General features: G+C 44.6%; 2 protein-coding genes across 7 annotated transcripts in view; both read right to left on the bottom strand.

Annotated features, from left to right (window-relative positions):
- LOC309358176 (transcription factor IIIB 50 kDa subunit-like) overlaps positions 1-19330 on the bottom strand; it is a 29411-nt gene extending 10081 nt beyond the window's left edge. Inside the window, exons 1-5 of the mRNA XM_081891065.1 lie at positions 19218-19330; positions 15346-15508; positions 15100-15159; positions 14091-14412; positions 12339-13378 (exon numbers count right to left, since the gene is read on the bottom strand). Of these exons, the coding sequence (XP_081747191.1) occupies positions 12670-13378; positions 14091-14412; positions 15100-15159; positions 15346-15499 (1245 nt within the window). The 5' untranslated portion in view covers positions 15500-15508; positions 19218-19330 and the 3' untranslated portion in view covers positions 12339-12669. The remainder of the gene's footprint in view (positions 1-12338; positions 13379-14090; positions 14413-15099; positions 15160-15345; positions 15509-19217) is intronic.
- The window catches only part of RAB11FIP1 (RAB11 family interacting protein 1), a 74028-nt gene that overhangs the window by 17936 nt on the left and 33909 nt on the right, over positions 1-22183 (bottom strand). For 3 of the 6 annotated variants that reach the window (XR_014163331.1, XR_014163332.1, XM_081890847.1), the window contains exons 4-5: positions 4465-4511; positions 3709-3886 (exon numbers count right to left, since the gene is read on the bottom strand). Coding sequence is in view for 4 of the 6 variants with exons in the window: in XM_081890847.1 (XP_081746973.1) it covers positions 3709-3886; positions 4465-4511 (225 nt within the window). In the remaining 2 variants the exon portion in view is untranslated. Of the gene's footprint in view, positions 1-256; positions 1338-2116; positions 2325-3708; positions 3887-4464; positions 4512-22183 lie in introns of those variants that run through there. The other 3 variants (XM_081890848.1, XM_081890849.1, XM_081890844.1) reach the window with 3 other exon arrangements.

Raw genomic sequence — 22183 nt, 5'->3', positions numbered from 1 at the left:
GAGGAATGCCTGCTTCTTAAAACCCGTAAGGCTTCATGTACAAACAGCTCTCACAATAGAAGTTCCAGTTGCATATGAAGCCCTTTTTCTTTCACACTTTGGAATTACCATGATGAAATCCAGTCCTTGTACAGCAGAGAATCGTTTCTATCAGTATGGACCTAGGAACCATTCTGATATAGCGTGCAATAATGTGAACTATATATACAGCATTCTTCACTTAAAGTTTGTGAAGATACGCAAAGAAACACAAGTGTTCTCACAAGTTTAAATAACTTTATTTTTAACATTTCACAAGGATGAAGGTCTTTCTAAAAACAACAACAAAAAACCCAATGGGATTAAGTAACAAGAGTAACAAGGTAGAATATATACATTCAGAGCCTTCAACGTTAAGCACTGAGCAAATGTTTGCACAAGGGGAAACATCCCTCACAATGTACCACACTTTTCACAAAATTCAGCATTTCGATGTCAGGATTGCGTAAGTCACAGATACCAAAGAGAAGGCACAGATTGCAAGGTATCCTTGCTGTGTATTGCCCAAATCTCATCAAAATGTATACAACTGAGCAGAACTTTATATGAAGAATGGTCAGCTGATTTGGGCCCAGTGACAATACTCCCTCTTGCATGTGGCACATTGTGTTGCCAGCTACAGCCCTGTGGTCCCTGGAAATTTTAGGAAATCAGAAAAAGTCTCCAGTTGTTTCAGTCTGCAGCAGAAATCATATTGCAGTAATTCTGACTATTCACATCTTCCAGCAATTTATGCAGCAGCATAAACAGAATCTTTTGTAACTGAGGAAAGTGTCGTCTGACTTCAGAAACCGTTCCTAAAGATAGAGAAACTGGAACCAAAACAGGCACAGCGAGACACTGCACACATACAGCTTTGTGCTAAGCCTCTCTTATAGGGTTGAGAAACATGTGGTCATCCAGATACCTTTGGGCTCCCAATGGCCATCCGTGAGGAGGATGGGAGTCGAGTCCAAGCACATTGGGAGGGCCAGATTCCCTATGCCTGCCCTACTTATTCCTCCTAGTTGGTTTGAGCTACAAGGCAATGCATTCAAAAGCTGCTCAAGAAAGCCACCGATTAGGTTAAACTGGTTCCTTCACATCTTTCCAGCTTTCTTATTCACATGAGCTTGAGCTCGAAGAATGTTAGGGGTTTCCTCCATAACTCTGACAAGCAAGTTTTCAATGTAGTCTTCCAGCTCCCGCACCTGCTGATCTCGCTTTGCAATCACATCTTTCTGCTTCAAGACCAGCTGGATCAGCTCGCTGTGTGTCAGCTGGCCATAAGCGTAGGCGGGATCTGAAGGATCATATTTCTTTAGGAAGGAAGAATGAACAGGTTAAAGTCATTTTGATATCAAGCACTGTTGCAAGGGTGGCGTCAAAGGATCAGAAGGAAGGTATAGAAACCTTTGGTTTCAGGGATTACTGGGGAATCCCAGGAATGATTTCAGAGCAAAGAGGTAATCTGTCTAAGCATCTTAAAAGCTACTGAAGATTCACAAAAAACTAGAATTTCAGGATTTGCCAGTAAGTACTTTTATGGCATGCAGACAAATGTGCATACAAGGTTTCTGTACACCTGCCTTCAACTATTTCTTCCCAGTAATAAACATGGAAAAGTGAAGATAAGACCCTCCTCATAACATGCAAAAAGTACTAAATAAATACAAAGCAGCAGCAGTAGTGGTTGTTTCAGTTAAGTGATATTAATTCAGGTTTTGTGCTCAAACACCAAACAGATCATTTGCAATATTATTTGGAGGCACTAAATCACTAAACCTTGCTTATCTGAAAACAAAAATCCCTTTCAGGCCAAAGGCCTTTGGTGAAGATAGCAAGTTTTGAGCCTGGGGAATTCATACCCACTCACGGATCTAAACTTGTGTCAGTAAAAGGCTCAGAAAATTGCCCAGATGGGTAGGATAGCAGGGGCAGGGGGAATGGTACACCTAGAAAACTTGAACACATTTCTGTCTCCAAACGACCATACCCCTTTGCAGTTTGTCTAATCCCGCCAATAAATTTACAAGCTTCCTAACTCAGGGCACAGACCACCCAATTAGGTTTTAAAATATAGTAAGTCTTAAAATACCTTTATATCGGCTTCATTTTGGTTATCCAAGATCTCTGATGTTATGCTCTGGTTTTTTGCAGATGATTTGCAATCTCTACTCCTGGACAAATCTCCAGAAACCGCAATCTTTTCAGAACCCTGGGAATTATCACTCAGCTGCTCTTCATCCGATCCCACTTCTGGAATAACAGAAAGGGTGCTGGGTTTGAAGCGAAGCTTGTACCGTCTGTATAAATAAAGAACAGCAAAGGTCAGCATCAGGGGCTTAAATATTTCCTACCAACCCTTTTCCCACAAGGTCTCAGGGTGTGTTACATATAAAATAGTTAATTTTCAGTTCCAGCTAAACAGAGTCAGGTTCTCCGTGTAAGCAAAATGCCAGGTAGGTCTGTAGACTGATATTAGTGGCATTTAGCCAGCAAAGTCCATTTTCGAAAAAGAAAAGTAAAGGGGAAGAGGAAGAGAAGAAATAGCCTATTTTAAAAGGAGAGCATGCTGTTATGAAATAATTTATCCATATTACCACATGATTCTCAGAAATAGTTACTTTGGAAGCATCATGCAAAGATTTCTAAAATGCTAAGGACGTCACTCCTGGAACAGAGGGTCTCTACAGATCTGTGATCAGAAACTGGTAGCTGGCATGCTACCAGTATGTTGGGCATTTTCCCAAGATGTCTAGAAAAAGTTTGTTTTCTCATCCAAGTGAATATTCACAGACATACTAACACAGGCATAAGCAAACTCAGCCCTCCAGATGTTTTGGGACTACAACTCCCATCATCCCTGACTACTGGTCCTGTTAGCTAGGGATGATGGGAGCTGTCATCCCAAAACATCTGGAGGGCCGTTTGCCTATTTCTGTACTAACAGAAGATATAATTACAGCTAACTCGCATCTTATGTAGTAGTTACATTCCTGGCCACTGCACATAAAAGCAAAATCGCGTAAAGCCAGGAACCCTCAGAACCAGGTGTCTCCCTTATCTGCTTCTCGGCAGGCAGCCTGAGGGCTCTAGGATGCTACTCTGTAATGTTTCCTCCACTCTCCATTTGTTTGTTTGTTTGTTTGTTCTGCTCCACCCCCCGGCCCAGATCAGCAATCACGTAGGCAAAATAAGCATTGTGAGTTACCTATATTTCAATTTCACCTTTTCTGTCACAGGACTTCAAAGCTAGATTAAGTGTGGCATGTGTCACATATTTACAGACTTTGTCTATAGCTTCATGGTTCTCAGTTAAGTCCTTGGAAGTGTTGTTCAATAAAGGGGATTACATTTTCTGCTAGACATCATTCCATCCTGGAGGCAGAAGAGGGACTGACTCGCTCTCTTTGCGCTCCCCTTGCAAGAAAGTGGATCATCTTTGTTCTGAAGGCAGAATGCATTGCCATTTCTCTCCTTTCAAGAAGGCTAGAGACAGAAACCCTACAAATAACCTGCAGAGTTACTAATCAACTGAAACCTACACAGGGCATGCCTGCCCTATCAGGAGGCAAGTTCTTACTCACCCTGTAAAGTAGATATTTTCTATGACATACAATGAAAGCCACTGGGTGGCAATAGCCTTAAAGCATCTCAAGATCTCAAAATTCATTTCTCAAGACTAACCTGGGCTTGATGGGTTTGGTCTGAGATGGTTTCACAGAAGCTGAGTTTTTTGCTGGCTTCTCTTCTGCTGAGATGTTTTCATCAAAAGGGTTCAAGGATGCCTCTGTGATTCGGAGGTCCGCAGTGCTGCTCTTATCTGAGCTATGACCTCTTCTGTGACCCTCATTTGTGGAGGGTTCTGAAAAGAAAGAAATCAGCATCAGAATAGTGAAAGCACAAGTCCCAATACTACTGAAAATACTAATACCTAATCCAGCCCTAGATCAACTGATGGCTCTTAACAGCAGCAGTACACTGAGGTTGGGGACCACTGAGACCCACCTGCACCCTACTCATTGACAACTAATAGGCACAATCAAGAAAACACTACTGTTTCTTCACAGCTTCCAAGCACTGCCTTTAAATAATACAAGAAGACCAGCTTTAACCATTATAAAGAAAAATTTGTAAAAAATGGCACATTTTACTACTTAGCACACTTTGTAAATTACACAACTGTTAAAACATTTGAGAATAAGGTCTTGAACTTTGATTTTTTCTTTTCTTTCTCATTTGACTCTTCCTCACCGTCAGCCGGGGAATGACTAATGCTAGGAACAATCGCTGAAGCTGTGTCTGGCAATCCATTGCCTCCTTTCCCCTTTAGCTTGTCTTTCAGCTTGCCAAATGGTGTCCGTGACTTATCTTTCATGGACAGATCAAACATGCTGGCTGTCATGTTGCTCCTCATGAACTGGATATCCACCTCAATCTCACCTCTCTCTTCTTCCTTCTTTCCTGTTTTGGAGTGAAGCTTGTACCATCTGTATAAATAAAGAACAGCAAATGTTCAGCATCAGGGGCTTAAATATTTCCTACCCACCCTTTTCTCACAAGGTCTCAGGGGTGCCTCACAAGACGAAATTAATCCGTTCCGCGAGTCTCTTCGTCTTGCGGTTTTTTCGTCTTGCGAAGCACGGCTATTAGCGGCTTAGCGGCTATTAACGGCTTAGCGGCTTTAAGAAAAAGGAAAAAAACTCGCAAGAACTCGCAAGACATTTCATCTTGCGAAGCAAGCCCATAGGGAAATTCGTCTAGCGAAGCGAGGCAAAAACTGAAAAACCCTTTCGTCTTGCGTGTTTTTTGTTTTGCGAGGCATTCCTCTTGCGGGGCACCACTGTAGTTAATTTTCAGTTCATGCTAAACAGAGTCAGGTTCTCCGAGTAAGCAAAATGCCAGGTAGGTGTGTAGACTGATATTAGTGGCATTTAGCCAGCAATTTCAATTTCATCTTTTCTGTCACAGGACCTCAAAGCCAGATAAAATGTGTCATGTGTCACATATTTACAGACTTTGTCTATAGCTTCATGGTTCTCAGTTAAGTCCTTGGAAGTGTGGTTCAATAAAGGGGATTACAATCATGTAATAATTATAAGCACCCTCACAAAACAAGTGTTTCTCCAGAATTGCTTTCTGGGGCCTCCCCCAGAGGATCAATGAGAACCATGCCAGGAAAGGGTTGATTTTGTACTGTAAATTTATCCATTGTTCAGGGCAATGGGTTCCCCCAAATATTCATATAATTTTGCAGGAAGACACCGGAAAGTCTCTGCTACTAAGCCGAGTCCCATGATCGCTTAACAGCTCCACCTAACCTGTGCTGTTATGCTCTGGTATCATGCAACATCAGCAGGCCTTACTAGTTCATGAGTTATGGTATAACACAGCATGACCTTGTCCATTTAAGGTTATGCCATGAAGACATCTGCATAAAAGGCATCAACAGTCAGAGGAACTCTGTAGAATAGACTGTTTCTGCACTAAAACCCAAGATGCATGCCATCTTAGTGTGTCTAACCTTCTTACTCCCTGAAAGGCACCACATGAACCAAGACAAATTCTGCCAAACAGTCTTGAACGGAGCTGGATACAGGAGAGGATACAGAGCTAGAAAGAGAGAAAATGAGAAAGTCATTACCAGGAAAGCTTTAGAACAGAAACAGCAGCTTATGTACAAAAGCATGCAATTTCTCCCAAAATATGGAATTTTCCGACAATATTTTCAGAAAATTGCATGCCTTAAAAGTATACATATCAAAACAAGAAAGGAAACAAAAGAGAAGAACTAGAGGAGGGAAAAGCACTAGAACACAAGTGAGCGATGTTCTATATTCACATTTTAAAAGCTCATCATTTGGCCCAATTTGCTAAAACAGCGGATAGCATGGTGAAACTATTTCTAGGCAAACTACAGGAAGTTATTGCATGGCTAAAAGATTACCCTTAAAAAACAAAAACAAAAAGCACATACATGTGAGTGTTCAGAACTCAAATGGTTAAGGGTTCTGAGTGTGCGTCACATTCCGACGTCAGCTGTTAGAAGCTGGGAGGAGACAGAAGCTTTTAGAAGCTAAGGAGGAGGAGTTTTTTTACCCTGTACTTTCACTTCTCTCTGTGTATTTGTGAGAGAGAAAGACGTGCCTTTGGATATGGCTGAAAGAAGCCCCGGTCTTTGTAGCTGAAATGTTTCAATAAAGAGCTGTAAATAGACGGAGCTGTCTGTGTGTGCTTGCCAGAAGAAGGAAATAAGTCTGCTTTACACCGCTGTGTGTTCTACTCTGCTAAGCCGTGACCTGAAGGGAGCAACAGTGGCGCAGCTTTGAAGAAGTGTGCCGGACCCGTTATAAACTGCTGATTGACGATCATAAAGTAATCAGGTGTCACGGCAGATCGATATCCAAGAGGTTATGGAGGTCAGCCAACGCTCGTAAAGCAGACGCTGTGAGCCTCAGGAATGCTTTGAAGTTAGCGTTCTGAGGCTGAGGGGCCGTCGGAGGGCAACGGGAGCTGACTGGATGCCAGGGAGCAAGAATGATTAATTGCCTGCTTCTAAGAGGCAATGAGAGCTGCTGATACAGAGAGCTGGCTGGAAGCTGAGAAGCAGCTGGAGCTAAAAGCAGCTGGAATCGTTACTCCAAGCAAGGGAGAGCCGTAGGAGCTGGTACTGAGCACTGAGTACGGAGTAAGTACAGCTTGGGGCACCGTGGGAGAACGGGAGAAGATGGCCAAAAGCCAGAATATACCTCTGGAAAAGAGTTGGGCAATATGGAGCAGAAAAATAAGGGGATGGTTCTTAGTCGAGGGGCTTTGGGAAGCAAACCAATGGGAGCCAAAAGCATCACCCCTTAGCTGGCCAGCAGCTGGAACAGGCGTTGCAAGCTGTGGGGCTGCGTGGGCTGAAGATAGCCAGCAGAGAATGCAACTTGAGCTGGATATGCTCAGAGCATGCGTTGATGAATCGCTGAAGCCTCATCTGGAGGGCGTTGAATCGGCCCATGCCGCCTGGCAGGCGCTGAGGAGTGTGTGTGAAAGCTCAGCGGGAGTCAGGCCAGAGGGGGCTGGAAGAAGCCCAGGGGGGGCTGAAGGATGCCCAGAAAGCCCAATGGGGGCTGGGACAGTGTTGGGGAGCTGTTGTAATGCTTCTACACGTCTGTGTGATGGACTGGGTCCTGGAGAGGCTGGACTGGCAGGACCTGTTCCCGATGTCTTGGCCTCTAGGAGCGCTAGTGAGCAGATCGGGGGGGCGAAGAGTTCCAAAGGCAAGTTTAAAAGACTTTTCACTTGTGCTGAAGCGAAGAGCAGCTTCAGGGGGGGCCAGGCTGGTGGGAGGCGCCGTTCCAGAAGGAGGAAGGCCAGGCCAGCTGGCAGGAGCCCCGGGCAGTGTTTTTCCACTGGAGTTCAACGTCTGCGTGGCAGTAGCCCCCACCGGAGCAGAGAGCCGAGCCAGGATGTTGGCAAGGACACTTCTCATGGGAACCAGGCGGGTTTCCATGGCAACAGGCCTGGGAAGACAGGCAAGCGTGCAGGTGTTCGTGCAAAGCACCCGGGAGAAGAGTCTTATCAAGTTTCTGCGAGCATGGCATTGTTCGAAGACGGCCGAGTGGAAAATTTCGAGCTCAGCTTTGTTATTGACTCTGCAGCTAACCGCAACATGGTTCCTGAGACACCTGCAGTCAAGTTGTGGAATTGCAAAGCAATTTCCACAGGACAAACTGTTTTATTTGCAAATGGACAGCGGAAAAATGTCACTAACTGTGGTACATTATTCCTTTCTGTTTTGCAGGAGCAGGTCGAAGTGTGCACCATCCCAGAGATGCCTCACTGTTTGTTATCTGTGCCTTATTTGTTAAAAAAGGGTTTTCAGGTTTGTTTCCTGGGGGATTCCTGCACAATCTCCAGAGAAGGAAGACGACTTGTTGAAGTGAAACGGGGACAGAATGATCTTTTCGTTCTTAAAACGTCTCTTGGGGGTGAGTGGAAGGTTGAGAAAGCACAAGCATCGCGTGCTACAGTTCCCAACCAGCGTACTACAGTTCCCGCTCATGATGCCTCATGTGCATGCGTATGGCATCAGAGAACAATTCATGGGTCGGTAGAGGACTTGCAGACTCTGCCCGAGGTTGCCAAGGGGTGTAGGATTCAAAATTGTGGAAGTGCCATTAATTGTGACACTTGCAAGCAGGCAAAGGTGAGAGGGTGCAGTTACCCAAAGGTGGAACGGGTTGCCACCAAACCTTTTGAGCTGGTACACCTAGATCTGTCCAATCCTGTCAGGGAACAGAGTCTAGGGGGGGCCAGGTATCTGCTGACTTTTCTGGATGATTTTTTGCAGAATTCCTGGAGTCATGGTCTCAGATCCAAGGAGGATGCAGCACAGCTGATCAAGAGCTGGATTGAGGGAGTAGAACTAAGGTTCTCCACCAGAGTGCAAGCGATCATCAGTGACAGAAATGCTAAGTACACTGGTTCTGCTTTGCAGAAGTTCTTTCACGAGAAAGGGATACGTCACACAGTTACTTCACCCAATCAGAGGGGGGTGGCAGAGCTGAGGAGTGGAGCTCTGGTTCAGGCAGCACAGGTGATGCTTACAGAGTCTGAGTTACCTCCACAGTTTTGGCTGGAGGCGGCTAGAGCTGCATGCTTCACCTGGAATAGGACCTACAATTCGCTGGTAGGTGACACTCCGTTTTCTCTGTTGAATGGCCGCAAACCCCAGGTTCACTTTCTGCGCAAGTTTGGGTCTCCTGCGATTATCTCTGTGCCTGAGGCTTTGCGAGGGCCAGATGGAGCCAAATTCCAGAAAATGATCTTCTGTGGGTATGAGCCAGAAGCCCGGGCATGGCGGTTTGCTTACCCTTCAGGTGATCAGAGTAAGGTGCTGATCAGTAAACACGCTGAGTTCTGTGAGGAGGATGTAAAGTCAAAGTCTCCTGTCAGGCGTGATGTTCTCTCAGATTGTCTCTCTGATCCAGAAGACAGTTCTGATGAGGCGGAAGAAGAGGCTGAGGCTGCTGATGACGACCAGGTCACTGACCAGGGTCAAGAGCACGATGTGGCATCTCCACAAGTTGTTAAGAGAGTGCCCAAAAGTGAGCCTAGTTCTCCTGTGAGTGTGATGGAGAGGATTCGAAGACGCTTTAAGTCAGAAGGAGAATCCCATGATGCAGAGGACACACCTGCTGATCAAAGTGAGTCAGAGGGAACACCTGAGTTTGTGCCTAGGAGGTCCAGTCGCACAACAAAGGGTATTCCACCAGAGAGGTACCAGGCCACAGGTGCGTGGGTAAGTTTCGCACAGTGCGATTCTGAGAGTTGTGAGGTGGTTCCACAGTTGCCTAACAGGGACGCCAAGAGAGGGCGCAAGGCATTGGGGAAGGCATTGATCTCACAGAGTTTTGCCGAGGATGTTCCACAGGTGCAGTCGGAATCCAACGCAAGGGGGGGTGTGAGTGTTCAGAACTCAAATGGTTAAGGGTTCTGAGTGTGCGTCACATTCCGACGTCAGCTGTTAGAAGCTGGGAGGAGACAGAAGCTTTTAGAAGCTAAGGAGGAGGAGTTTTTTTACCCTGTACTTTCACTTCTCTCTGTGTATCTGTGAGAGAGAAAGACGTGCCTTTGGATATGGCTGAAAGAAGCCCCGGTCTTTGTAGCTGAAATGTTTCAATAAAGAGCTGTAAATAGACGGAGCTGTCTGTGTGTGCTTGCCAGAAGAAGGAAATAAGTCTGCTTTACACCGCTGTGTGTTCTACTCTGCTAAGCCGTGACCTGAAGGGAGCAACAGTGGCGCAGCTTTGAAGAAGTGTGCCGGACCCGTTATAAACTGCTGATTGACGATCATAAAGTAATCAGGTGTCACGGCAGATCGATATCCAAGAATACAGTACTACCACATCAGGGGAAAAGCCTGTCAGAAATAATCTCACTGACATCTAATTCTTTCAGCACAGTGACGTGTTTCTGTTTTACAAATAAGCATCCAGTCTTGAGATCTGGCAACAGTTTCATCCAAATTTCAGATCTCCCTGCCTTCAGACGAAAAAATATTAACTGGTCTGAATTGCATCTTTGCACTGTCTGTCCACATGTTAAGGGTGTGGTGTTGATTAGTGAGCTACCTCTTAATTGATAGATTCCGACATAAACCTTGAAGCCCCAATTTTCATCTGTAAAACTAATAAAGTGCTTCAGCTCTGACTTGTGCTGTTTATTCTAACAACAAAGTGTTATGAACAAACATTTATTTCTAACATACTTTGAATACTTATCATGGCTGTATAAAGCAGTCAAGACTGCCAAAGTAAACTTGGTAAGCCTGCTGGACTTGTTACGTTAAATATTTGAGTATGAGAGCTGCCATTATTCACAGTAAGACACTTTTAAAAGAGTTCTTTACAAACACTGTTTTTGTAATACACTTTGACTTGCAGTGTTAAAAACTAGGATGCTTAGCTCAGTCTAAAAATATGTTTGCCAAACAGAAGGGTATTATGCATTCTTACAAAATGTTGCTTTTTGTACTCTTAACACAGATAGCCAAGAATCATGGTGCACATACACATTTTAAGGGCAGGGTTTGTTCTACAATACCTATGGAAGCAGGCATCGGTGAAAAATTACTATAGCACATTACTTATTTTATCAGCATTTATATTTGAATCTATTGCTCTTCAGATGTGAAACTCAAATATCATTGCTGGCCAATAGAGCTACGTCGCCAACAGCTCACCTGACAGTACTAGATAAATTGCTTGAACAGCACAATGTGGCTTAAAGCTACCTAGGAACCTGGATTGAATATTGCTTTTGCAATGAACTTACAAAGTGGTTATATTACACAAATCAGGATGGGAATAATACTAATCTGCATTACAGGCTTGTTTGTAAAGCCTTTCCTTCTCCAAGATAACCATGCCCAGCTTTTTCAACTGTTCCTCATAGGACTTGGTTTCCAGACTCCTCACCATCTTTGGAATATGCTGTAGTTCAGGGGTGCAGAACCTCCAGCTCACAGACCAAACGTGACCCACCAGTCCCATTTGCCCATGGGGCCATTCTGGAGAAGCCACGCTCACCTGCCCAATAAGGGATGCCATTAAAGTAGGCTCCCATTCAGCCATGGCTCCTACTGTCCAAGCTGCAGCTCATTGAAGGCTTGCAAAGGGCTTTGAAAGGAATTCCGTGAAGCTCCTTTTGATCTCTAACACAAGAGAAGGAAAGAAGCAATGCAGGGAGGCTTACAAGGCATAACACTACCAAAGCCCCTTGCACTCTGGAACCCCAACCTGGAACCCTACACAATTTATGTTGGCAGGTAGTCAAGACAACCCACTTGCCAACATTTTGATGTCACAATGGCAGAATGTGATTTACATGCTGGTTGCCCCACCCACACGTCAAAGTTTTTGGCCCCCCACAGCAAGAAAAATTCCCGCTCTAGTTTATCTCCTCCTTAAAATGCAGCAACTGGAACTGGACAAAGTACTGAACCTGGCTAATCCTACAGTGACACAACACTCTGGCGCATTTCCTCTCTCCCTTTGAAGTTAAAGCATACCCTTATCCGCATTCCGTCAGAAGTCCTGCTATGACTCCCTAAATAAAGAAGGAGCGAACATCAGATGCAACGGGTCATATTTAGGAGGCCTCTCTGGGCAGCGCCTGGCAGCAGCCCCCTCCCTCCGCGCATGCGCCCCGTGCCCCAGGAGGTAGACTGCCCCTGGCAGCGGGAGCTTCACGGGAGGCCCCTCGCTCGCTCGCTCTCCCCTCACCATGTGCATGTAGGGACAAAAATTAACTAAGCAGCTCCATTAATCAGAGCGACTGACTCACCACCTATCTTGTGACACGGGTCTGATGTTCAGGAACCACCATACCATGTTCTATAAAGAGATGCTTGCAAAGCCACAACCTTTTCTTCTGGATCTAGGTTTAAAGCATGCATGTCTGAAACAACTTGCAATTAGATTTTCACACTTCTCTTCCACTCTCCCATGCCTAACTATGAGGACCATAAGTAGACCAGACAAACACTCAAGTCAAATGCCAACTCAAAGAGGTATTTGTTGCTCAGGCTGGCTGACTGCCTCCGCCCAAACCTTCAAGAGTGGATACTACTTCTCACCCAGAGATACGCCAAACTTTACACCAAAAGTTGTCCTAAACAGCATGCAAACCACTGTAATGTGGCCACTTCCTATACCTCTCCTCAGAGTTGAAGAGAAATAATCACACAACCTCTCCAACTAGTTACTAGTGATCCCTACCAGTAACCAAAGTTATCCAGGCCACCCAAACCTGTGTTCAATTATTACCACAGTAGGGAGGAAGGAGCCATGCCTGAAGGATGCGGGAGATTTTTAGTGGGACAGGAAAGCTGGGGGGCGTGGGGGGCAGGAATCACATCTGTCAACCAATGAATCCCTTTGCTTCAGACAGTACATAGGTAGACAAGTCTAAAAAGCCCAGGACACAAATTTTCACAATCCTCTAGTGGTTATGATGGCTCGTTTACCAGAAGTAATGTATTTAGCATTAACTTTGGAAGTGTAAACTCTATTCTTACCAAACTAAGCATCCTAGAGCAAAATTTGTATCAGAAGGCTATTGCTTGCAAGCCTGTCTGAATCACTTTCAGCTTCGAGGTCACAGGCACGCTTGAGCCTTGCTAAACATCTCCTTTTCTTCTGTAGTCCGGATATACTGCTCTATCTCACAGTCTAAAATGGGCTCATCCCCAGTGATAGCAGAATCTTCAAGGCTTAGCTCAGGAGTTCGTAGCCTCTTTGCGGGCTTCAAGACGCAGGGTGGGAGCAAAGGTTTCCGCTTGCTGAACTTCTGCTTCTCTCCTGAAAGGGAGGCCTCTTCTACTGTTGCAGCGCTCTCATCTATTAGCTGCAGTGGCGCAGCTGCTGAGTTTTCTAGGCCACGGTCTTCCGTAGTATCCACGATGCGGAAGGCAGCCTGTAGAAGCACACGGCGGTGCCGCAGAAGGTCACCAATGTACTTTGCCACTCTCCGACGGTCCACTTTCAGCACTCGCAACCAGCCCAGCTGAGAAGCCATTTGCAGGAGGATGTTATGCAGCTCCTTCAGTCTCTGGTGGGCTGGATGGGGAGCCTCCATACCAGCAAGCTTACAGAACTGAGAAAGGGTGCAAGTGAGGCGATCGACAGGCCGGAGAGACTGCCAAGCCAGGAAGGCTGCTGCTGTCACTATGGGGATGGGGTGCCGGCCGGTCACCAGCCACGTGTCGCTGGCAAGTTCCACCATCTGGATAGTCCTTGCCACCAGCTGCTCCTTTTCTTCCACAAACTTAGTCGGGACGCTGGGTGAATTCTGGAAAATCTTGAAGCTGGAAAGATGAAAATCAAACAAGCCATTTAGATAGACTGCCTTGGGTTGGGAGATGTGGCAGGATGGAGAAGACAAATAGGTGAAAGAGGGACATGAGCAAAATAAAGCATTCTGTGAAAGGGCAAAGGGCAGAAGGCCCTGCATTTTCCAAGGACACCAAAAAGGCAAGCTGAGAAGCTTGAATCAAAAAGGCAAGCATCTTCCATTAACCAGCACTATATGGACAGGGCTGAATTTACACTCTTCCTAATTTGTGCTCGACAAAATTCTGTTGGCTTCTTGCCCTTAATAATAATAGGAAGGATTTTCAAGCAATTACGGGATTGGGAGCAGGAGCAGAATCATAATTCTGAGAATTATTTGTTAAGAAAAGGAAGTTTGCTGCCCCTGTGGCTAAAGAGAAAAGCCTGGAACTGCCTGAAGTGCCTCAGATGAAATCTCAGAAATCAGGGAGCTGGAGTATACATGCACATATGAAAATACCCATTTCTTCCATGATGGAAGCACACTGCACACACAGGGTTCCTACATCCAAGCACTGACCACACCCATCCCTGCTGAACATTTAAGAAGCTTGCTATTTCATCGGCCTTCCAATCAATATACCACACAGTCCGTATGAGACTTGTAAATTCTGTCTCTGAAATATGGAAACGGCACACCAACTTTGAGAAGTATGTCAAGGAAAGGGCACAAGAACTTCAACATACCTGTTGAGGTGGGTTTTCACCATATCCATCAAGCTGAGAGTAGGCACATCCAGTGCCAGTTCCTTCAGGAAGCGTAGATAGGTCTTTGCAAACAACTCCTTGTCTCCATAGAGCAGCAGGCAGACTGTGCCCATGGTCAGGGGCCAGTTGTGCTGCCGGCAGGTCACAAAGACGCAACAGCCCACAAGCATCTCCTTCTTCTCCAAGCTGACTAAACTGAAGCAGGGACGTTTGATTGCCTGCTGGTAATAGGACACGGCTGTATCTTCAAACAGAGAAGGAAGCCGCAGAACTTTGCAGAGATCCCGAACACGTTTGACTCCTGTGGGGGAAAATACCACAGCAGTACTTAAGAAAATTTTCCACACACACATTTATCAGTGACAAATCTAACCGCAGGGTAGGTCTTTGCCTGTATGAAGCTGCCCTTATACTAAGATAATCTGTGGAGGCTCTGTTTCACATGCTCCCACTTTCAGAGGTTAGATGGGTGACAATCATGGATAACATATTTTCAATTGTGGTAGTGTAACTGGAGTGTCCAAACCAAGTCTACTTTGGCTTTTTTTTTTATATATATATATTACGGAGAACTTTTTTAAGTAAAAGTCTTTGGGGGCTCTAATTGAGAATGGCTGTTAGTATTGTTGTTTCAACTTCATAGTGGATTTTAATTTGGCTTTTAGGTATGTACTGATTTTTATTTTTTGCAGCTGTACACACAATTATAATGGCCATTTAATGGTAATGGAAACAGACTGGTCCAGGGTTAACCAGTCTGTCAATGATTCAGCTGAGATTTGATCAGGCAATCAAACTGAACTCTGGACTCTATGCACCTCTAAAACCCTAAAATAGGTTGTTTTGATGTTGGTCCCACAGCAAATAGGTAAGACTGTTTTAAAAATGCAACTTACTCTTTGCTTTTAGAAAGTGAAACAATGCAGCTCTTGTGGATGACAGGCACATTAATTTCCACAAAGCATCAAGAGTAATGCAGAATACGTACCTCGCTGTACACAACGGCTCGTTTGCTCATTCTGACCAGTACTCCGTGAATATGTGACTTCTATGAGATAAAAACACAGATATCAGCCAAACTTTGGTCCAAGCTCTCAAACATGCACCCATTTTTAAACTGTTGAATGGTGTAGGGCCTTTCTATATTTGAGAACTGCTTGCAAGTTGTATCTCAAATCCTATGTCTTTGTAAGATACAAAGAGTTTTCAGCTATTTTGCTGTTCTTTGCCTCACCTTGTAAATGTTCTTCATCAGCATATGTGGTTGTGAGAAGCCCTTCAGTCAGAATGAAGCCACAGTCTGCGCACACCAGCTGGTTCTGAGCATAATGAGAGTCCTCTACAATTTCCAAGGAGCCACAGTCTGGACACTTCTTTTGGCTCGACATCTTAGCAGCCTGAAAGCATAAATCAGGTCCACAGTTGGTCACTGATATTTTGGTATTATTTAATTAGAAGAAGAAGAAGAGGAGTTTGGATTTGATATCCCGCCTTTCACTCCCTTTAAGGAGTCTCAAAGCGGCTAATATTCTCCTTTCCCTTCCTCCCCCACAAGAAACACTCTGTGAGGTGAGTGGGGCTGAGAGACTTTAGAGAAGTGTGACTAGCCCAAGGTCACCCAGCAGCTGCATGTGGAGGAGCGGAGACGCGAACCCGGTTCCCCAGATTACGAGACTATCGCTCTTAACCACTACACCGCACTGGCTCTCCATGTATTACATTTACTGTATATCCCACCTGTCCTTTGAAGAGCTCAAGGTGGTATAATGGTTCTCTCGCCACCCAATTTTTATTCTCACAACAACTCTGTGAAATTAGTTGGTTGTAGGGAACGTTCTTTCACCTCTGGTGGACTTGCCCTAGGGTTAAGGCTTTCTGGGAAATGATATATAATGAGTTGAAAAAGGTATTTAAGTATACCTTCCCTAAGAAACCAGAGGCCTTTCTTTTGGGCATTGTCGACCAGAGGGTGTTAAAGAAGGATCGAACATTTTTTATGTATGCAACAACAGCAGCAAGGATACTCGTCGCCAAGCACTGGAAAACTCAAGATTTGCCCACACTGGAAGAATGGCAGATGCAACTGATAGACTATATGGAACTGGCAGAAATGACCGGCAGAATCCGAGACCTGGGAGAAGAGGCCGTGGAGGAGGATTGGAAGAAATTTAAGGACTACCTACAAAAGTATTGTAAATTGTATGAATGTTAAGAAAGATGTAAGATTAATAACAATATGGCACCATTAAATTAGTTAAAAGGAATAACTAAGAAAAATTTTGGATAAATATCAAGCTAAAGCTAATCGTTTAAGGTTTGGGTAAAATTATCTGAAATTAGGGACACAATTACTGGAAAATTTTAATTTAAGAATTGATACAAGGTAATAAATTGCTGGGTAAAGCTTGAAAACTTGGAATGCAGGAACGAGAGACGTGAGGAAGTCCAAAGAAGTGAAGAAAATATGGCTATTATAAAATTATATGTTATTCTGTTTGTTTTTTCTATTGTATTGAAATTTTTTAAATAAATATTATTTTTTAAAAAAGAAATTAGTTGGTTGTATTACTACTACTGGGACACGGATGGCGCTGTGGGTTAAACCACATAGCCTAGGGCTTGCTGATCAGGTCGGCGGTTCGAATCCCCGCAATGGGGTGAGTTCCCGTTGCTCAGTCCCTGCTCCTGCCCACCTAGCAGTTCGAAAGCACGTCAAAGTGCAAGTAGATAAATAGGTACCGCTCCGGCAGCAAGGTAAACGGTGTTTCTGTGAACTGCTCTGGTTCGCCAGAGGCGGCTTGGTCATGCTGGCCACATGACCCGGAAGATGTACGCCGGCTCCCTCGGCCAATAAAGCGAGATGAGCACCGCAACCCCAGAGTCGGTCACAACTGGACCTAATGGTCAGGGGTCCCTTTACCTTTATTACTACTACTACTACTATTAACAGAGTTTATATACCATCCTATACCCAGGTCTTTCAGGGCGGTTTAAAGAATAGTATCAACCTAACCAGTTGGAATTACCCACAGAATTGTTGATTTTTTTATCATTTACTAAGTATTAAGGTAAAAAGGTAAAGGTACCCCTGCCCGTACGGGCCAGTCTTGACCGACTCTGGGGTTGTGCGCTCATCTCACTCTAGAGGCCGGGAGCCAGCGCTGCCCAGAGACACTTCCAGGTCACATGGCCAGCGTGACAAGCTGCATCTGGTGAGCCAGCGCAGCACACGGAACGCCATTTACCTTCCCGCTGGTAAGCGGTCCCTATTTATCTACTTGCACCCGGGGGTGCTTTCAAACTGCTAGGTTGGCAGGCGCTGGGACCGAGCGACGGGAGCGCACCCCACCGCGGGGATTCGAACCACCGACCATGCGATCGGCAAGTCCTAGGCGCTGAGGCTTTTACCCACAGCGCCACCCGCGTCCCTAGTATTAAAGTATATCAAATTCTATTCAAAAAATAGAATTGCCCTATTATGTCTTCTAACATCCCGGCAGTGACTGTGGTATTCGAATAGAATTTGATATAGTATTAAAGTATATCAAATTCTATTCGAAAACCACAGTCACTGCCAGGATGTTAGAAGACATAATAGGGCAAAAAGTATGGAGAAGACAGAAAAATGAAGTCTTTTTATTTCCCTCAAAATCAAGGTGTCTCCTAGCTTGAAGGCCTACCATACTCTCACATTTGAAAAGTATCATCATAAAATCAGTCTAAGGATTCTACAATACAGCATTACATTTCTGAAAAGAGCTACAAAGACTACCAGAGATTTGTGGGGGCTCTGTCTTCAGTTCTGATATGCAGAATGCAGCTTTGATTAGGAGGGGAAGGAAACGCTGTCAAAGTACTCAGCTCAAATTACATTGTCATTGGAAACTACTGTATTAAAAGACTGTTGGTGGGGGTGGGGGTGTCACAGTTTGTCCAAAACTGGAGGGAGCCAGGATGTGGGGCTTGCAGTTTTTCCTCTCACATTTGAAGCATCACCAGCATTTCCATTAGAGTTTGGTGCTAAGAAAACACCTAGCACCACAAACACTTTTCTGGTGGCCTGGCAAGACTTGCCCCATAGCCATTCGCTAAACAAGTGCTTCGTAATTTTAAAAAAGGGCACGGAGACAAAGTTGTTGTGGAAAGCTCCTCCTTTGTTTCTCCAGAGGCTCCTAAAGGCAAGTGAATAATGCCAGGGCAACCTGGAGTGCGGGAAAGGGGAAGAGATGTGAACTGCTGGCTGGTTAGGGGACACAGAAAAAAGAGGGGAAAACTGACTTGTGTGATTTCGATAATGGTAATGTAAAAATTGGGGTTTGGCTTTTGCTTCCCAACACCCCCATGGGACTCTGAGTCCCCTAAATTCATGATCGGCCAGAGAAGAATGGATGGAGGCAGAATCCAGTGGAAAGCAAGGCAGATATTCATTTTTCTGTTGCAACAGAGTCCCCTCCTTCCAAGGAGGGAGAGACCATCAACAAAAGTGTGCAGGAACCCAACCCCCTTAGCCAAAGACCACCCCAAAATCGTCATACATAGATCATAGGAGGCAGTCTACAGCAGAAACCCTGCCTACCAGGATACCTGATCATGGTCGCCGATTGCATTACCTGGGCATCCTGGTCATTCTTTCGTGATGCTTACTACTTTGGTTCCTGAAGCCAGGTCACAGGCTCACCCTATTCATACACAAATAGACCCTTAAGGCAGGATTTGCAAGCGAAAAGGCAATGGGGAGGCTTTCCCTATTTGCCTCCCTCACTGCAGAGGAGTATTTGAGGTCACTGAGAGTCAAAATGGCCTCAGGATTGCTCTCCCGTACTATTTCAGACACATGGTTTAAATATATAGATGATATGTGTGCATTTATCCATATTTAGTCTGTATTTGAGACCTTAGAAGTCTTATAACAATGGAGAGGAGGAGGAGGAGGATTGCTGGCGGTGCTCACAGAATCAGCGGCAGGTGAAGGGGGTTTCTGCCCACGCCACTCGCGTGTTGCATGCCCTCCAAAAAAATCCCACGCACCCCCCCCAAAAAAAACCCGGCCTGGCTCCTAGACAGCCTCCCAGGAGCCTCTTTCCCCCTTTACGCGGGCTGACTGACCTTCTCGCCGCCGCTTTCGCAGCACCGGAAAAAGCCGGGGGAGCTTTTTCAAGAGGGCACACGCTCCTTCCGGGCAATCCCCATGGCAACGGGGCAATCGGGCCCAGACGCGCTCCAACGCTAAGCGGCCTCCGGAAAGAAACAAGGGAGCGCAGGACAAAGGTTCCGAGGGAGCCGCCCAGCTCGAGGGCGTTAGAGATACGGCGAGGCAGCCTGGAGCATTTGTGTCTGGACTGAGGGGTTGTCAGATCAACGGGAATGAGCTGAAGTTCCAGCCTTTTAAGCTCCTTTTCTCGGAGTTTATTCTTGGAATTTAATAAAAAAAATATATTAAAAAACAACACCAGGAAAGCTGAAGACTTCCTTTTCCATCTTTGTAGTAAATCGTCTATTAGCAGCCTCCCTTTGCCTCATTTTCACCCTATCTTTCCTGATCTTTCCTTTGCATTTTTCATTTAAAATAAGTTTCCTTTGGAATACTTGTAGATTTTTGAGTGGGGGAGACACCAGCTCCTTGTATAATAGTGGGAAATATTAATAGCAACACTTGGACTGGAGACATACCCTGCAGATCTAGCCATGTTGACTCAGGTTGTAGCCTTAATCTGGATTCAACCAATATCTACCTTTCTGTGACTTAAATCTAATCCTGCCCTCTAGGGAAGCAGAGAGCAAGTTTCTGCCCTATTCTTTAAGGGTATTTCAAGAGTGCTATGTCAAAATACTCTCATATTCTGAATAGAACAATCAGACCAATCATTTAGCACTTTGATAATAGCTTCAGTGCTGTGCAGTTGCGCATGCTGTGGTTGTGAAACTGGCACCACATTTCCCAGACCTCATAAAATAATCCTAGCAGCATAATGCTTCCACTCTGGGGGAACTGACGTCTATTAACAGTCAAACAGCTAAAACCTAAACCATTTGGTAAACCTAAAGCATGGGTAAACAACAATTCTTGCAACAGCAAGTGGAACCTGAAAGTTTTACTGTGTGGTTGCAATTGCACAACTGTGCTATATGGGACCTGTGGCATCTCCAAGAGAAGTATTACAAGACACTCTCTTCCATTCCTAGCCTAACTTGCACAAGCCCTCAACCTTCAGCAACCCTCATAGAAAGGAATGGAGGACTATAGAAACTTACATATGCACACACCATATACAGTTATGAGAAATGCACTGCACACAAGGGAATTTAATGCTACGTTACTATGAACAAAATATGGATGAGCAAAACTCAAACCAGCAGATGGCGCCCTTACTTTACACTTGGTGCTCTCCCTAAAAGTTGTTACATCACATTTCTATAAATTTGTCCATTGGACAAAGGTGTTAACCAGCTTAAATCTGATTTTTGTTGCAGCAGTCAACCCCAAAATTCCAAAATAACTGCTGAAGCTCCAAGATGCTGCTAAACACAGCATCTATGAGAGTGCAGCTGTGATGGGCATTCAGAATACAAGAAATTCAAAAACGTTCTCATTTAAGCAATGCTTGAAATCTATTTGATAGTAATGAAGCCAATCTCGTACTTTAGACTTCATTTTCTCATAACTCTGCAATTTAATTGTTCCACTCTCTTGCTCTAAAATTTCACAGTATTTTGGCCATTTCGATTCCATATTAAGTTTTTTCACCTCCTTTGATTCCATTGGTGACAGCCACCTAGGGGTTTTATTTTCCAACAAATCCTTATATCGAATCCAAACATTGTATAGTGCTTTCCTGACAATATGGTTTTTAAAGCCTTTATGAGTTTTTACCTTGTCATACCATATATATACATGCCAACCAAATCTGTTATCAAATCCCTCCAAGTCCAAAATGTCTGTATTTTCAAGAAGTAGCCAGTCTTTCACAAACAGCTAAAACCTAAACCATTTGGTAAACCTAAAGCATGGGTAAACAACAAGTCTTGCAACAGGAAGTGGAACCTGAAAGTTTTACTGTGTGGTTGCAATTGCACAACTGTGCTATATGGGACCTGTGGCATCTCCAAGAGAAGTATTACAAGACACTCTCTTCCATTCCTAGCCTAACTTGCACAAGCCCTCAACCTTCAGCAACCCTCATAGAAAGGAATGGAGGACTATAGAAACTTACATATGCACACACCATATACAGTTATGAGCCATGCACTGCACACAAGGGAATTTAATGCTACGTTATTATGAACAAAATATGGATGAGCAAAACTCAAACCAGCAGATGGCGGCCTTACGTTACACTTGGTGCTCTCCCTAAAAGTTGCTACATCACATTTCTATAAATTTGTCCATTGGACAAAGGTGTTAACCAGCTTAAATCTGATTTTTGTTGCAGCAGGGGACCCCAAAATTCCAAAATACAACAAATTCAAAAACATTCTCATTTAAGCAATGCTTGAAATCTTGGAGGGCAGGGGGACAAGGGACAATATTTTTTGAGGTTATAGGCGGAGAGGCAGTTTTGCACCAGTCCTGGCCTCTTCTGATAAAAGAAAACACAATTATGCGAGCAACAGCAAAAAAGCAATGTGTTGTATCCAACATTAGACCTACTGAGAGTAGGCCCATTGAAACGAATCAATATGACATATTCCCAGCATAGCTGTCAACTTTCAGATTTGAAAATAAGGGATCAGCAGCCTCACCTGTCCCAGGCACTCCTGTCTTCCACTGCTTCGAGAACACTGTCCAACCATCTCGTCCTCATGGTTCAATGTTACTAGTGAGCCAAGTTACTCAGTCAGTATTTGAATCTTGGTCCTAACTTCTGAGGTTAAGTTTCTATTTAGCTGTCCCATTAATACTGACAAACCGTATCTCCCATTTATCTCTCAGATGCCCTTGTAAATCTAAAGTACTGACATCCTGCGGTAAAAAAATTCCCTAAGTTAATTACACATTGTGTGAAGGTAAGTGTGTGAAGCTACAGCATTCCTACTATCAGCTTAAGTGACACATTCTCTCTCTCTCTCTCTCT

Source organism: Podarcis melisellensis (assembly GCF_964234715.1).
Source record: "Podarcis melisellensis genome assembly, chromosome: 15".
NCBI classification, from domain to species: domain Eukaryota; kingdom Metazoa; phylum Chordata; class Lepidosauria; order Squamata; family Lacertidae; genus Podarcis; species Podarcis melisellensis.
The sequence above is the reverse complement of the archived record's forward strand: the minus strand, read 5'-3'. Positions and strand labels throughout refer to the sequence as shown.